At 39.1% G+C, this 16,216-nt stretch overlaps 1 protein-coding gene across 2 annotated transcripts in view; it reads right to left on the bottom strand.

Annotated features, from left to right (window-relative positions):
• Positions 1 to 16,216, bottom strand: part of NADK2 (NAD kinase 2, mitochondrial) — a 32,636-nt gene that overhangs the window by 3,731 nt on the left and 12,689 nt on the right. The window contains exons 2-11 of one of the 2 annotated variants that reach the window (XM_039567552.1): positions 12,752 to 12,840; positions 12,311 to 12,399; positions 10,725 to 10,806; positions 9,327 to 9,410; positions 6,941 to 7,077; positions 6,068 to 6,146; positions 3,756 to 3,899; positions 1,602 to 1,657; positions 1,465 to 1,518; positions 888 to 1,011 (exon numbers count right to left, since the gene is read on the bottom strand). In XM_039567552.1, the coding sequence (XP_039423486.1) occupies positions 888 to 1,011; positions 1,465 to 1,518; positions 1,602 to 1,657; positions 3,756 to 3,899; positions 6,068 to 6,146; positions 6,941 to 7,077; positions 9,327 to 9,410; positions 10,725 to 10,806; positions 12,311 to 12,399; positions 12,752 to 12,840 (938 nt within the window). The remainder of the gene's footprint in view (positions 1 to 887; positions 1,012 to 1,464; positions 1,519 to 1,601; positions 1,658 to 3,755; positions 3,900 to 6,067; positions 6,147 to 6,940; positions 7,078 to 9,326; positions 9,411 to 10,724; positions 10,807 to 12,310; positions 12,400 to 12,751; positions 12,841 to 16,216) is intronic. The other variant, XM_039567553.1, reaches the window with a different exon arrangement.

Below are 16,216 nucleotides of genomic sequence, written 5' to 3'. Positions count from 1 at the left end.
TATCCCTAAGTACCATGCCTTACAAGTATTTTAAATACCTTCAGGAATGATGATTCCACCACTTCCACAGGCAGCCTGTTCCACTGCTTTACAACCCTTTCCATGACGAAAATTTTCTTAATATTCAATCTAAATCTCCACTGGCACAAGTGCCCTAAGTTAAAATGATGAATTACCAAATAATTCCATTTGGAAATGCATTTAGTCTAACCTTCTGCTCAAAGCAGACCTTACTTCAAAGACGGGTTAGCTTGCTTAAGGCCTTGCCCAGGCAAGTTTTGAGTCTCTCCAAGAACAGTGATAAGACAGTCTATAGAGACAACCTGGCAACCTGGTTGACTGCCTGGCTATTCTCACTGTGAAAATTTCTTCTTTTTTTTAATCAGAATCCTACATCCCATAATATCATGGGTGTTTTCTTATACTCTGCTCGGAAAGGAGTTTAACTTAAGTCTCCTCTGTAACCATCCTTTGGTAGCTGAAGGCAGCAACTGAATTCCCCCTTAGTCTTGTCTCCTCCAGGATGAACAAAAGCACTGTTTGAGTCTTTCCTTTACAAACCACGTGTTCTGGCCCCCTCATTCCCCCAGTGGCCCTTCCCTGAATTCACTCCAGTTTGTCAATGTCTGTGTCTCATACTGAGGGGAATGGCATATATCCAGAACTGGGCACAGTGAGATTCTTTTATTCTGTGAGATTGTGCAGGGATCAAACATTAAAAAGCCATAACACAACTAGGAAACATTTTCTTCCTGCTGTTATGAGAACAATACTCAAGTCACTCAAAGAACTAACTGGATGTTGAAACACTTCAAGGGAAAGTCCTGCCCATACTTTGACAGATACACAGAATGAAGTAACTCTTCACTATTGCGGCCAACACTTACTTTGAAGAGAAGCCACGCTGACGGCTACTTGAGAAAACTCTGTTTACAATAGGCTCTCGAACACTGAAAAACATCTTTGGTTCCTCTGGACTGTAGAGCAGAGACTCATTGTAATCATTTGTTACTGTAAGTAGAGGAATCAGCCATTAGCTTTTCCAGAGAAAATTAGTTACTCTCAGAAACACATTCCTCCATGGAAGAGTGGCTTCTCCACCAAGAAGGAACATGAAGTCATGACAGATGTTTAACAGCCTTCACATGCAAAAAAATTACTTTTAGAGAAGAAGGCTTTCAGTTCTACTGAATGATGAACACTCAAAAGTTCTCTTCAGGTGATTAAATATTAACTGTTTCAAATCTTAGGAGAACTGAAATTCTCCTGAAGAGGATATACAGAAGTCTAAATAAGTGCTTTCATATCAAGTAAAGCATTTCTTGCTAACTGTGCCTAATTAATGTCTGCAAGAAAGACTGTTACTGCAAGAGTGCTAAAATACTGAAAGCTGAGTAGTACAGAATACAAACAAAATGAACTGGCCAAAGATAGTTTAAAAGAAATCTTGCCTTCTTCACTAACCTTTGTGTACCAGTTCCATGTTCAATGGCATATTCAAACTTCCATGCTTTTTCGCTGTTGAGCCAAGAGAAAGAGCCCCGATTAGATAGATGTATCTTTATATAAACTTGGCTACTAATGCCACGTTGTTCACTCACCCATCTTAAGGATCTCTTCAATAGCTTGATGTGCAACCTTGTTAATATTATAGGACCTAGACAGAGAAGTAGAAGTCTTGTTTACTAAGCAGTACAACTTACGAGAAAAGCCAAGCAAAAACAAAACAGAAAATCTTGCACACTGATGAAAAACTAAATTCAACATCTGGGGAGGAAAAAGAATGGTATTAAGTGTGAGCTGATACCAGTTTATTTTAAAAAACAAGTCTTAAATCAACTCTTGATTTGGCATCTACCTGTGACCTTGTAAACCTTAAAAACCCATTAAGTCAAGTCGTCAGGAAAGAAGAGCATGGGATGTAGTCTCCTTATCAATAACCTTCCTGCCTTAAAACCCCAGTAACGGCTGAATAAAGCCTGCATTAAAAAACTGAAGCATGACAGTTCTAGAGATTGTGTTCTTATCCAAAGGTCTATCCAACCCCTGCTAATTAATTTTCTGTTAGCTCTCATTTATGAACCCAACACTTCTTTATAAATATTTTATGTGTGTATTTATACCCTAAGGTGTGGCCTTGAATATCACAGAACTGGTGTATATAGAAAAGGAGCAGTCAGATCAGACACTTCTGCATTTGACACATTTGGATGAGCAAGTTAACATAGCCTCAGTCTGGACTAAGTCAAAACCCCAAAAAATGTCTTCCACCTCTGCCCAGGCTCAAAAGGGAGTAGGTGCTAAATCACAGCCACTACGCAGCAGTACGGTGAACACCTCAGATGCCCAGGTCTCAATACAGCTCAAAATCCTCAGTCCAGCACTGTCATGGCAGTAAAATGCCTCAGACTGCAATACAGATCCTCTACACACCTATCAGACCACAGAGCTGCTGACCATGGTTGTCCAAGGCTCTGTCTCTTACACTTACTGCCTACCTGCAAGCCTGAGCAGATGCTATCAAGATATCCTTTTACCCAAGTTTTGGCAGCTACAGAAAGTACCTGGACATTTAAATGTCTCTCAGTCCCAGAAAGTCTGAAGTTCCAGGAGAGCGCCTAGACAACCGGTTAAGGAAGATCACTCCACTGAGGCTTGGCCTCAGTTTAGAGAAGTCCAGCAGCTCATACTGATTGCTGCAATGGAGAGAGGCAATCCTGGAGTTTGGTTCCTGGTTCTGGGTTTGCTCAGCACCATGTATAAGCAAATGAGATGTGTAAGAACAGCAGTGAAATAAGACTGTACTTTCCCAAGGTATTGAACACTAGGGAAGTTTCCCTAGCACTCTGCCAATTTCAACCTTGGCAGGCTCCAGGACTAAGCTATGCTGCCTGAATACGAAATTCTGAATTACAATGAAGAGTAAAACCCAGTAACCATGGTTACAGCATGACTACTCATTTTTGAATTTCATTAAAAGCTTCTGTTTTAGTTCATCTTAGCCTGCCACATAAACCCAGTGCCTATTGTACAACTTTTAACTGCGAGCACAAACACATCTCTCACATCTCAAAACTAAATTGATTAGACTTACATGCAGTACTGTGGCACATTTAAACTGAAGTTTATATAATTTATCCCTCTGATTAAGCTAGCACAGTTCTGTGTAGATATGGCCATCTTTGTTTAAGGGGAGTATTTTGGCAGAGATTGTCCCCTGTCAATTAAGTATGAAAGAAACAAGAGGCTTGAAAGGAGAACTGGCAGTAGATGTGCCAGAGAACACTTAACACTGCTTCCAAGTACATGTTTTCCCATTCTTCTTAGAGCTTAGATTTTATAAGTTTACTGAGCTATATCATCTAAGCACTCTAATTTTAGCCAACAAGAGTAGTTCACAGATCACTATGAATGCTCTCTGCAAGTCAGAGCAGAATCTCTTTCCCTCACAATTCCCAACCATTCATCTTCACATGTGGCATTCATCTTTCACTGAAATTACACCTAAGGCAAACTTCTGTCTCAGTGCAACAGCTCCTCACCCTTTCAAGGCTTCTCTCCATACCCATAAGCAGTGAGTGCTCTGCTCTTCTCATATACTTGTAACAGCCTTGAGCCATACTGACAGTGAGAATATTTGACTGACTTACCCATAGTCCAACAGAGTCTCAGCAAGGACAAAATGAATGAGCAAAATAGGCTCATCTAGCTTATCTGAAATTATATTTTATATCAAAGCAGCAACATGTACTCACCATGCTTTTGATCCTGTTCCAGTACACACATTAAGCCCTGAACTCTTCTGTTTTTCCCAAGGACCATCATCAACTGATATTTCATAATAGGAGGCCCTATGAAGCGAGAATTTAAAACTGGGTTTGCAGGACTTAAAGTTCTCCCTGAATAAGACAGAACACACAGCCTTATCAGGCACATAACAATTTAGACTTTCATATCTGGATCACAGTTTCACAGGCTTTGTACAGTGTTTCCAATTTGACAGCCACTTCTGGTTTACTATTTTATAGCAGTTTTTATAATGGACTAAAATGATTTGCAGCATTTTAAGGCACTTTTTCTGCAGTCGCTTCTCATATTAATTTATGCTCTGTGGTTCATCTGCAGGGCTTGTTAGACTTACAAATAAAACTATAAACAATTACCTTCCTGTCATAACTGTTGCACAAAAACTGTGGTTATGCTATGATTGGGTCTCATTAAATTATGTCAAGGAACACTAAACATTTCAACATCAGTAAGTAATAGCATGATTGAGCCTGAATTCTTGATCACTTCAGCAATCAAAAATCCAGTGATTCTTCATGAATAGCTTTACACAATCAGCAGGCTTACATTTCTCTCCAGGGCAAATTAATCCTAAAACTCAAATGTACTAGGTCTTGATGTACAATCATCTCCTGCACGTTACTGTTCATCTATCAGGGGATTCCAAGTGTTAGGCCTAGAGACCAAAGTTTCCCTCTCCAAGCTCTACAAGAACATACAAGAGTATATTTATGAACTAAACTTGTTGATATTCATAGTGACTAATTCAAACAATGTGATACAGGCTTCAGATTAATAGATGCCCTCTCAGAAATACCACATTCACTGTTTTATGCGTGACTGAGTTTCACCTTTCTTAGTAAACAGAACTTACTGAGCTATTATTTCAGTCTGGATCCACTAGAAACACAGCTCTTGGCTGTTTGGTGTCAGTTTATACTCTCAGTAACTTAGGGCATGTTGTGTAATCACTCTTGAGAAGATGGGGAGATTAGAGAACTGGAAGTAGATTAGTACACAGGTGCACAGCTTGAGTCAGTTTAATGTAACTTTTGCAAGCTGGGTAGAACAGGTTTTCTGGGGTTTTTTTCTTCAATTTACCTCTTTTCATCACTGACATGCAGAATAAGATCTTAGAAGAATCTCCTGAAATTATTTTGTCTAAATAAACAGCAAACCTGTGTATTTGACACTGACAGAACATTCGTCTATGACATTTAAGTCTTCAAGTGTAAGGTCCTATTAACGCCGTAATAATTTCTAGAGGTTTGTTTCTACAGGTATTGTGTTCCTCAATGGTTCTCAAATACACTGGAGCCAAGAGCACAATGTACTTGTGACACTCATAGATAGCACTGGAAAACAGCTTTGTGTTCCTCTGTCACTGCACATTAAAGAAATTCTTTAAAACATTGATAAAATTAGGTTTGATTTAGTAGAAAGCAGGATTTTTATCTCTTTGAGATTAATTCCTTTTGCCACATGCTGAAGTCCAGACAAAAAATAAAGCACTCACAGAATATTTATACTGTTTCCAGCAGCAATCAGTGTCCCAGGCACTGTACAAACACAAGCTGTTAAAGTCTAAAGTGGCTTTTCTGTTGTTGTTGTTTATGTTTTTTAAGATAAACAATAAAGTGAAAAGAGATATAAAATACAGTAAAAGTTTGGTGAAATCCTGACTAAGGACCATGACTTTTACTGCGGCCCCAGTCATATTCCCCATGTTCCTCTTATTGTTTGGCTGCCAAAAATGCATTGATCTTCAGGACAGAAAGGACAGTCAAATGTATCCTGAATAAGGCAGTACCATGATTTGATACAAACTCATTTCTTAAAAGAAAAGATGTATTTTCCATCAATAACAAGGTTTCTGCCAAAGGCAGGCTGATACCTTTGCCTCTAAAGACAGAAAGGCAGAAAAAGGAATCATGGTAAAACTTATTTCTACTTGGTCATGCTAAAAGCTTATGAAGAGATACTTAAGAAGATATGCAGGAGAGGAGGTAGTTTAAGAACTATTTAAATCATCAGTAAAAGGGAAAGAAAACAGGAAAAATGAAAGAATGATGAGACAGGAAGTAGAAAACCAGAAATTAACATTACAGCACTTACATCTCTGAAAATACACTTTGTAATCAGCAATAATACAATCAGTGTTAAATATTTATAGAGTATAACTGAAATTTGACAGTAAAATCTCATCACTGACTGTCTATTGCAATGTCATAACAAGAAATTAAGTCAATTGTGCCTTGCTGAAACAACAATTAAAACACACCTGGATGAAAGAGATTCCCCAATGAAGACTTCATTGAGTGCTCTCACTGGTAAAAGATGCGGACCAGAAATATCAGACCCTGCAGATATCGAAAATAAGAGTTTTGAATCATGGATTAAAAATACAAAATTTTAAAAAAATGCTCACAATTTATTGGAGGACAGATTCTGCTGCCTGGGTTTGTTTTCTAGACCTCATGCTCCATTTTCTTCAAACTTATTTTTTCACTGTTTTACTCTGTGATCAGTCACTGTCCTTTACTGGAGACAATAAACATTTAAACCAAGGTCAGCAATGACACTTAAGTTCAGACACTGCTTTCCCTGAAAAGTCATGGGCAGCCAGGCAGAATGAAGTCTCCTCTTCTGTCAGTCACTCTTCCAGCCAAGTTAAACTCACCGGCAGTGACTTAACAGACATTTCTGAGGAAGTTCAGAGAATTAGACGTCATACCACAAGGTAGTTAAAGTGGATTAACAAACTGTTCATGTTGACAAGGACTTCTTAGTGAGCAAATGCAGTACTGGACACAGGTTAGGCACAGAACCATGCATCTTCAACGCACCATAAAGAAAAGAGGTGAAAGTGTTCAAGAATTACCTACAGACAGATTCTCACTTCCAATGTCTTCTTTGCTTGCTGGTAGCCCAAGACCAGCTTTTACAACTCTGAATTAACCTAACTTAAAAGTTAGCATGTGTACACACATACACACACATACTCAAGTAGTTACAGTACTTTGATAGTAGTACAGTACTAAGATCAGGTACTTTGACAGAAGGTATTTCAAATACTGAAACTTTCACAAATCTTTATCTTCTATTCCAAGTTATCATCGCAAAGTGATTCCAATCTTGTCAGATTTTAACCTACTTTGATCCTGGAATCTTTCATTTATGTGAGCCCTGCTGTGTTGCTCTTGGCTTAGCTGCTGTTCATGTAAATCCACAGGGGTTGTGTTAATTCCAGTTCCTTCAAGATACAGTCGGATTCTTTGCCGCCACTGCCACCTAAGAGAGGAGAAAGAAGCCCATATGAGCAGCTGAAATATTAATTACAAAATTAAATAGGATCTGAAAGTCTCCACTTTCAAAGCAGAATGTCTTAAGATCAGAAGCTAAATATATTCAAAATCATATTTCAAGTTTTAGAGTTTCCACTATGACTTCTAAATTTAAAAAGTTAATTGTACTAAATAGTCAACTCTTCACACTTACGAATTTGCTACCTAATGTTTCTTGCATGTGTAAAATGTGCAAAATAAGAGGACACAGGCCAAAAGTAGTCTATAAAATTGTATGTAACAACTCTCCTTTTTAGGCATGTGACCCTAACTTGTGAATGAATGACTGATGCAATGCTTTGAGAATAAAGAGCTCTCAAGAATTTATACAGCAGTACGTGCCATACTTTTAACATCTTTTGTTTGTATTTGTCCAGAAAAGCAGCTCTATGCATCCGTTTATAAATAAGGCCCCAAGTATCCTCTCATTTTAACAAATGCTCCTGGCCTAGGAATTTAGGGTGTTAAAGAGGAATTCATTTGAAGCAAGAGAAGGATATAAAAGCCATGTTACAACACTCAGATTTTTTTACTTTCCCCTAATCAATTCCTTTTTCCTCTTACAACCTAAGAGATGTCATAAAACAAAATAGCAATAGTTTTGACTAAGAAAGCAAATCACAAGTGAGTGTTACAAGCACATCTTTTCCCTGTTCATACTGTTGATATCCATGTGACAGTAACCAGTTTTTCCTGAAATTACATGAGACTTATGCTTTATATGACTACACTGCTAGTTTTTCCTCATTGTCATCTTTATAGAGCCTCATTTACACAACCTATCTGCCCTTAAATTCCAAATACGATTTTAGGTAGTCATGCAGAAAGCATGCAGTGAGTATCACTATACTAGCCTCCTTACAGTGTTCATGGCTAGAACATGTCACATTCCCTACAAAATTAGAAAATGGGACTGTACCTCTATTATACCCCTATTCAGAGAACCTACTACACCACTGACCACCAAGAAAAGAAACACCAGAAGCCCTTCCAGACAAGGATTCAGTTACTCACCTATTTCGAAGTTTGCTTAGGGCCAAACAAAACTAAGAACTGTCAAATCAAACACCTGCTTGTGTCCTTGCTTAAGAATAAAGTTTCTATTATTTCAGAAAAACAATTAGGGAAATCCTTTCTGTTTCACTCTGGTGAGGTTTCAGCTCCATAATGAGCAATAACAGGAGTTCCAGCAACAAAAATACAATTTTGTTTCCAGCAAAACATCAAAACTGCCAAATGTCAAGGGAGTTTATCTGCATAAACACTGAAAGCTTTATTTAAGCAACTTAGAATGATGGAGACTAAAAAGTTTCTGTTTTCTAAATCTTAGAGTACGTGAGTGGAAAGTTCCTGTTCTTTTAGCAACATATTTTTCAACATATTGAAACTCCTTCAGTTATTTATCCTGGCAACTGTACTCATCTCATTTCAGAACTTTCCTATGGCACAAATACAGCTACATTTCAAGCTACAAATTTAATACGCTAGAAGTATAAACAAAAATCAATTGCTATATACTTTCACATGAGTAACTGATTTCTGTTTGATGGTTTGCCATCATAAAAGTATTCCGGAAAGTTATTATATACACAGAACAATGTCCCTTTTTAAGTAGTTATTAAAAACTCTTCCCTAGTCTGTCCTTTAAAATTCAGCTTGCTTCTTTTTAAATCAAGTAAGATTGTTCTATTTAAGAATATCTGGTACTGAAAACATCAAGCTATATTCAGCATGAAGAGAAGTTCTGCCTTACACTAATCTGTTAACTAAATTTAAGCCACTTTATCTCAATCACCAAAACCCCACAAGCAACATACTGACCATTTCCTAACTGAATGTGTTTCACTAGCTTCTATTCTTATGTATTGTATGTTTTTGAATCCTAAAAAATATGCAAACCAATATACTCCTTACAAGGATGCAGTTCCTTATTTGTGAATTTACTAAATCAGAAGTGAAAATCTATTACTGCAGGTCATACCAGAAGATTTTTTGCTGGAACTAGTTTTATCATTTGTATTCCAATCTCACTCTTGACCACAAACTCATTTTTCAACATTTTAAACATCTACAGAGAATTCACAATCTGAGCCATTAAGATTTTACTAAGCTGCACCTGGTCCTTAGGAATTGCACATGATTAGGTGTTTTCCAATCCCTCTATGTTTTTGAAAACCAAAGATCAGTGAATCCTACCTGAACTCACCACGATAAAGCTTCTGTAGAGCTTCAGGAAATGAATGCGTATATCTCACAGGCAAGCACAAGTGACCCTCTGATCTGGTAGCAAAAAATGACAATGAAAATGACAGTATTACTGTTCAGATTTGGTACCTTTGGAAAACAAAACAAAACAAAACAAAGTAGGTCTCCCTTTGTGTTACATCTAGCTATGCTACACTTTTGAGACCTTTATGAATCTGTACTATTCTTGCACAGTAGCACATCAGCAACCATACACTGCTTTCAGCTCCTGAAGTCTGTGGGTCTGAGACAGGATATTTCTCCCACACTTCCCCTAAAAACTGTCTGTTCAGCTAGTAATCCTGCAGGAATACGTAAACACTAATATAGTTCCTGTCACCATTCTTGGAAAGCTATTTGAGCTTAATAAACCTGGCAGGTGAGAAAATTTCCTCCATTTACAAACAAGTTAGCAACACAAACAGCTAAGCAACATGCCTAAGATGAAAAGAATCTCATGTCAAAACCAGAAGACTAAACACTGCTCCCTTCCTTGAGTAATATGCGACAATTTAAAGGTACTTGTTATTTGAACCCTGCTAGTCAGGCTTGATAATACAGAATAGCTACTCAGAGCATTTGAAAAGTTTTGGAAGAAAAGTAAGGTATGAAAGGAATTAAACCTTTTGACGACCACTTTATGTACTGGGAATAAACTGTCAGTATCAAAAGCAGAAATCTAAATGTAGATTTCTCAGCAGGCAGAGCCTTGTGAATTCGGAGTTTCATCTGCCATCCATTTGAAGGTTATACCAACCAGGCAGTACTAACACACTGCATCCACTGAGCTGTAAGATTGATATGGGCAGGTGGGTGCAGCTTGTGCAGAGTTTATAATAGGACAACTAAGTGCCAACAATTGGCTCAGGAGACTGTGTTTTCTGAGGTATCACATGGTTTACACGAAGAAACCACAGCAAACTTCATCTGAGGCTCTACTGGATCCACCCTCTTCACAAAGAAATTATGTTTCTGCGTGTTCAGGCACCACACTTAGCTGCTTTTATGAAGTCCTGCTTCCTGTCCAAGTTCTATACTGCCATCCCTAGCCTCAAATTTCTGGTTAGTAATTCAACTTAGCTAGCTGCAAGTGCTGTTACACTGGTGTGAGAACAGTTATGGCAGTGTAACAGTTATGCTTACCCAATACTAAATGTCCTCTCAGATGAGACAGGATAACTTGTTGTGGAAACTTTTCTGAAAAACCAACAGGTTGCCTTGGTATCTACAACCCACCAAAACAGACATTTATGCTGCCAAACGCTACAGGTATGCCTCATGTACCATGGAAACAGATGCACAGTGTGCCTAATATTAAATAAAGCTTTGCTTTCCCAAGTATGTTTTTACCTTTCAGGATCAGTATTTATGCCAATGACTGGTTTAAATTTATCGAAGACCTTACTGGCTGCCAACAACATCGTACCATCACCTACAGAAAAGACAGACCAAAAGTTAGTTTCACTTCACATTCTAGTACCAGAACATACTCCAGCATTATCATTATGTGCTTTTATATTAACAACAAATCAGGCAAGCTGGACAAAAATACAATGAGACAAAACTACTGACACCTTTCAAATAGGAGTAGTGACAACTGAATTCAAGATGGCAAACATAACTGGAAGAAGTACAACTTATCTGATAGCTATACATGCCCAGGCAATTGAATGTGGCAGAAGCAAGCTTTAAAAGAGATTTATGGAAATTTCTGTACTTTTACCAGCAGGTAAGAGAAATTCTTTAACAAAAGTAAATTTAGAAAGTATTGCTAAACAAAGCCACAGGAGACAGGAAACAAAACCAAATGTTACTGTGAATCACATAAAAACAATGACTTCAGCTTCACCCCAGCTGCCCTCCTAGAAGGCAATTTAAAGGTCTTATTTGGCCCCAAATAGGGATACTTGGAAAAGAAGTCTTAGGTATGTAGAAATCTTGGAAGTAGAAATCTTTAAATGTACTGGCTTCTCCAGATATCGGTATTTTTCCCTGTCTGTTAAACAGAAGACAACTATAACCTCATCCACTCTTTGCACAAAGATATAAGCTCTGAAAAGCACAAAGACATAAGCTCTGAAAACCTCAGATCATGTATCACTTCCCAGCTGCTTCCCTCAACCATAAAAAATTTTGCCACAGACAAACTGGCACTTTAGAGAAGTTCTTTGAAATCTACAAGAGTGTATTAGAATGCTTCAGAAATATATACATAAGCCTTTCTACCCATCCTTCACAGTGACCAGTACCTAAGGGCAAACTCGACTAGTGGGAAGAGAGAAAGCTGTGGTCAAGCCTATTTGCCACAGATGAGTGAGCCCAGCAACACAATGCTGTATTTGCAGCATATCCCAAAAAAACCCACTGAATGAACAGCTGCAATCCAATATTAAAAATAAACAGTCAGGTTAGTTGCTCTGTTGTTCATCTGAAAAACACTTATCAGTGGCACAAGATGCTCAGAAGTTGCAGACTTTTACCTGTACCATCCAACTTGATACGCCAGTCACTGGATTAAGTGTGAAAGCAAGAAAGACAGTTTGAGCAAGGGGACCGTGAGGTAGTACATTGCTCTACACCTCATATCCCAAAAAACGAGTAGTTTTTTAGGGCTACATAAAATCACGACATCAAGCATTTTATCCTCTTTAGTTGAAAACTACAGTAAATTCCACAGTTTATACTGTTTCACACATGCCAAACTTTTCTAGTGGCCATGTACTGGGACTCATTTCCATGGGCTTCAATTTTAGATACTAGAGGTAGTACAAGATGGTCACAACCACTGCATTTTGTCAGATTTTCTGACAATTAGATTAGCAATTTGTTTTCAGAACGTGCACACTTCCAATTGCTTCACAACTGCAAAGTTATTTTTGAGAAACGTATCTATGAAAACATACTGAAGCAAATACTTTCCTCCAATAAAGTCATACCTCCTGCTGATATAACAGCATCTGCCCACCGAACTGTCTCTTCATTATATTCTCGACGCTTAACAAGACGAACTTCTATCCTCTCGTTCCTGTAAAGTTCAGAAAAAGTCTGAATTCTGTCCTGTACTGTTCTTTGTCACAGCCTTCCAAAAAGCTGTCATGCAGCTAAGGAGTAATGACACTCCTATTTGGCTTACAAACACTTGACACACAAATCCCGTACAACTTTCTCATTTATTTTCAAGATGATAATAAAGCATATTAGTCAACTGAACTGAGCCAGTTCACATGATGGTTCTTTCAGGAATGCCTGTTCAACTGCATCACTCTCTTTTCAGTACTCCTGTTTTATTGGTGCTGGTAACAAGGCTTCCTTTTGTTTCACACAATCCATGGATATTTGCACTGTGTCTGAAATCCTCAATAGCCATACATTCTTACCGTAAGCTGTCTACAACATGCTCCACATTTTTTGTGTGAATGCGATGCCGTTCCAGCAGACCAGCATAGTTAGATCCCTTCAAGGCAAGCTGTAAAACACAAATGGTTTTTGTAGAAGTTAATTGCTGGGGTCTCTCCCCCTGCCATGTGGTCCTGGGAGAGGGGCCCTGGGGGGAGGCACGGGGTTTCCCTGCCCCTGCTCAGCCTCGTTCCCCATGGGTTGTTTTGTGTTCCCCTGCACGGGCAGGGACCCTCGGGTCCTGTGAGTGCAGCAGTTCCTCGGCAGATCCCAGCCATGTGGCTGGAGAAATAAACATCTCTGAAACATCTATCAAGAATCAGTCCATATATATATTCTTTTCCATGGGCCTCATTGTCTGATACACGTGTTGCAGTATCCCCACTGTAACAATTCATCACTACAGTAAGTGCTCTTGAGCAGTGCAAATACAAGCTATAAAAAAGTATGTCTTTTCTCTCAGCAGAGATCCGTTTTTATAAGCACTCCATTAATTACATCTCTATATACATAGCAGTCAGCTTATATTGACTAATTCATTAAATGAATCACATGGCCACAACAGTCAATAATCACAGACTACACAAATATGCAAACAAGCATACTACATTAACTTCCATGCAACTTCCGACATTTTGCTCCTCCTGAATCTGCCAACTGATTTAAACTGTACATAAAGTTACACTAACTGTGCTTCTGCCATGTGCTAAAAGCTCAAGGTTGTGCTGTAGAGAAGACAGAGAACAGAAAAAGCAACAGGAATGACAATTAAGAAAACAGAGCCTGAAATGCCTACAGCATTACCCTTCAAATTGTATTTGAGCTAAAATGGAAGACTGCCAAGTGCTGACAAAGGTGACATTTTCTCTGCATCAAAAAAAAGCTTAAGGACAATTTACCTACTACCTTTGATATCATTCCCTGGATTATATGCCACATTTTTTAAACAAGTTGGTAACAAACAATAACAAGACAAACTGTGCAGGTGCGTTCTAGTCTCATCTCTCCTGGAAACTGGAGAATTTGAATATTTAATCTCAACACAATCTTCAGACCATGGAAATATTTTGCAGTTTATACAGATAGACTCTTACGAGCAGGCAGGTGAGACTACTGACTGCAGATTAGTCTTTCAACAAGTTTTGGTGCGAGTAATTCAGTCACCATTTGTTCTTTATCTTATTTAGCAAGGGGGGCCCTCATCTGGGGCTGATACCGCCAAATATGTGTGTGCATGGAGATAAAGAAAGTGAAAGAAAGAGGGTGCAAAGGATGTTAAGCAAAAGAAGTCTATAAATACATTCATAGTGAAAGTGATCCTGCTTTGAGCAGCAGGATCCTCATGCTCCTTCTAGCCTGAATTAACCTACAATTACACTGTCACTGCTTCCTTTTCCCTGAACAGTTAAAACCAATTTATCAGCAGAGAAACAGAACTTCTCCTAGAGTTTGTGTAGAGGAATTCATCTGTGCCAGAAGCTCTAAACAGGCACTTCCGGCAATTTATTCAAGTTCAATGTTTTATACCATTCCAAGAGAAAGTTGTGCCAGACAGCCTCATCTAATCCCATTTTTATAGACTCACATACTACACAACTCCTGAGAGAAGGGAAGAGCACTGTTGGGATATGACTGAAGTCAACCACAATCCAATACCCAGGAAATGCAATCTTTATGCATCTGACACCCATTCACGTCAAGAAATCCAACCATGAGCTAAGCACATAAGACAGACTGAGCACCGAAGAAGTTACAGAAAAGTATGTACTTGGCTGCTCTGGAACAGCATGGCTGTTCCACTCAGTGTGTTTACAACTGGCAAGTAACTTGCAGGAACAAAATCTTCAGTCATCTTATAGCTGGGATCAGGAAACCACTTCCAACAGACTCACAGGGTGTCTGGATGCATCAAGGCACTAAAAGCAGACAGTGGGAGTAGCTGCCTGCCAGCTATGCAGGATCACACACAAACACAGGCATGTGGATGATCAGGAAACATCCAGACAATTATTGAAGGTTATTTTTACAAAGCTTGCTCGCATTGGTTTACTGGGGTACAGGGTGTTTTGCCCCATTAACTGCCTCACACACTTAAATCTTTTGTTTCTATTCCTGAGCTACAATGCTGTGCACCCTGGACCCCTCTTAGTCGTGCAGAGTCCATGGTGTTGCACTGGGAACTTGAACAGTGCCCCTGTGGGCTTTGAGGAGGGAAAGAGTACACAGGGCTATGCTAGTTACAGCACTGCCCATTGCTGGGTCTGCTGTCAGCCTCTCATGATCCATTTGGATGGGAAAGGAAAAGGTAGAAAGGGAAGAAGGAGGTACTTGCCTCCCTCAGATATCTGCCGCTGAGCACCCCAGGTCTACTTTGCTAGAAGAATTTTCAATTGCACATTCAAAGCATAAATTGATCTTTCTTTACAATAAGAACAAGAAATCCACAACCAAACAATTTCCAAAAAACACCAACTGTTACTAAAATCAGGGTTCCTCTAGAAATATCCGCTGGAAATGAAACAAGCACCTGACCAGCAGACTGCTGCAGCAGCACACATTTTCCAGGCTGCTGTTTCCACAGAAAATAGAAACCACAAATTCCACATTACAATTTTATGTACTTCATTTATTTGGCTAATTTGTCAGCACGCTATCTTTCAGCTTGGTGGAAGAGAGCTTTTATCTCAGAACAATAAGAATGTAGTAATTCTCTGCATGATCATTTGCAGGTTTTTGAGCCACCAACATCAGTGGTGAGCCTACAGCTAACATTTCCCTGGCATCACCAGGAAGGAGAGGTATGGGTAGTGCCCTTGCTACAGAACAGAGTCTGTTCTGTAACTTCCATTTGCCACAGCTGAGTTAAATTATTTCATCAACAGCTTCAGAAAACAGAAGAGGTCATTCAGCAAATAAACTATCAGTATTCTGACAACTGGATGAACCTTTTCAGCAGCACTCCAGAAAGGCATTGAATGTGTAGATCTCCTCTTCGAATTTAGCTCTAGAACAAGAAAGCAAGTATTACTAAACAACAAGAAAAATGAAAAGTTAGGGCCTTGAGTTTAAATGGCTGTGCTACGTCTAGGGAATTAACAAATTGTCCTGATTTGCAGAAGGCTCCAGAGACTACAACAGTCTGTTCATCTCCAGCCTCATCTCTCTAGTTCAGAGATTAATAACTCGCAAGTTCATTCATCTAAGAACACACAAAGGGGAAGCCTGACTGAGCCTAACCGCAGTCAAGTATTATCCAACAGGAATGCTAATCATCAGCTGCTCTCACTCAACTACTCCAAAGAACCAGAGAAGTGCTCACAGTCCTTGTGGTCAGAGGCCACAGAATCACAGAGTGGTTGAGCTAGAATGGACCTCTGGAAGTCCTCTGGTCCAACCCCAAGCTCAGGCAGGGCCACCTGAAGCCACCTGTCCAGTACCACATCCAG

Source organism: Corvus cornix, chromosome Z (genome assembly GCF_000738735.6).
Source record: "Corvus cornix cornix isolate S_Up_H32 chromosome Z, ASM73873v5, whole genome shotgun sequence".
In the NCBI taxonomy this organism is placed as follows: domain Eukaryota; kingdom Metazoa; phylum Chordata; class Aves; order Passeriformes; family Corvidae; genus Corvus; species Corvus cornix.
The sequence above is the reverse complement of the archived record's forward strand: the minus strand, read 5'-3'. Positions and strand labels throughout refer to the sequence as shown.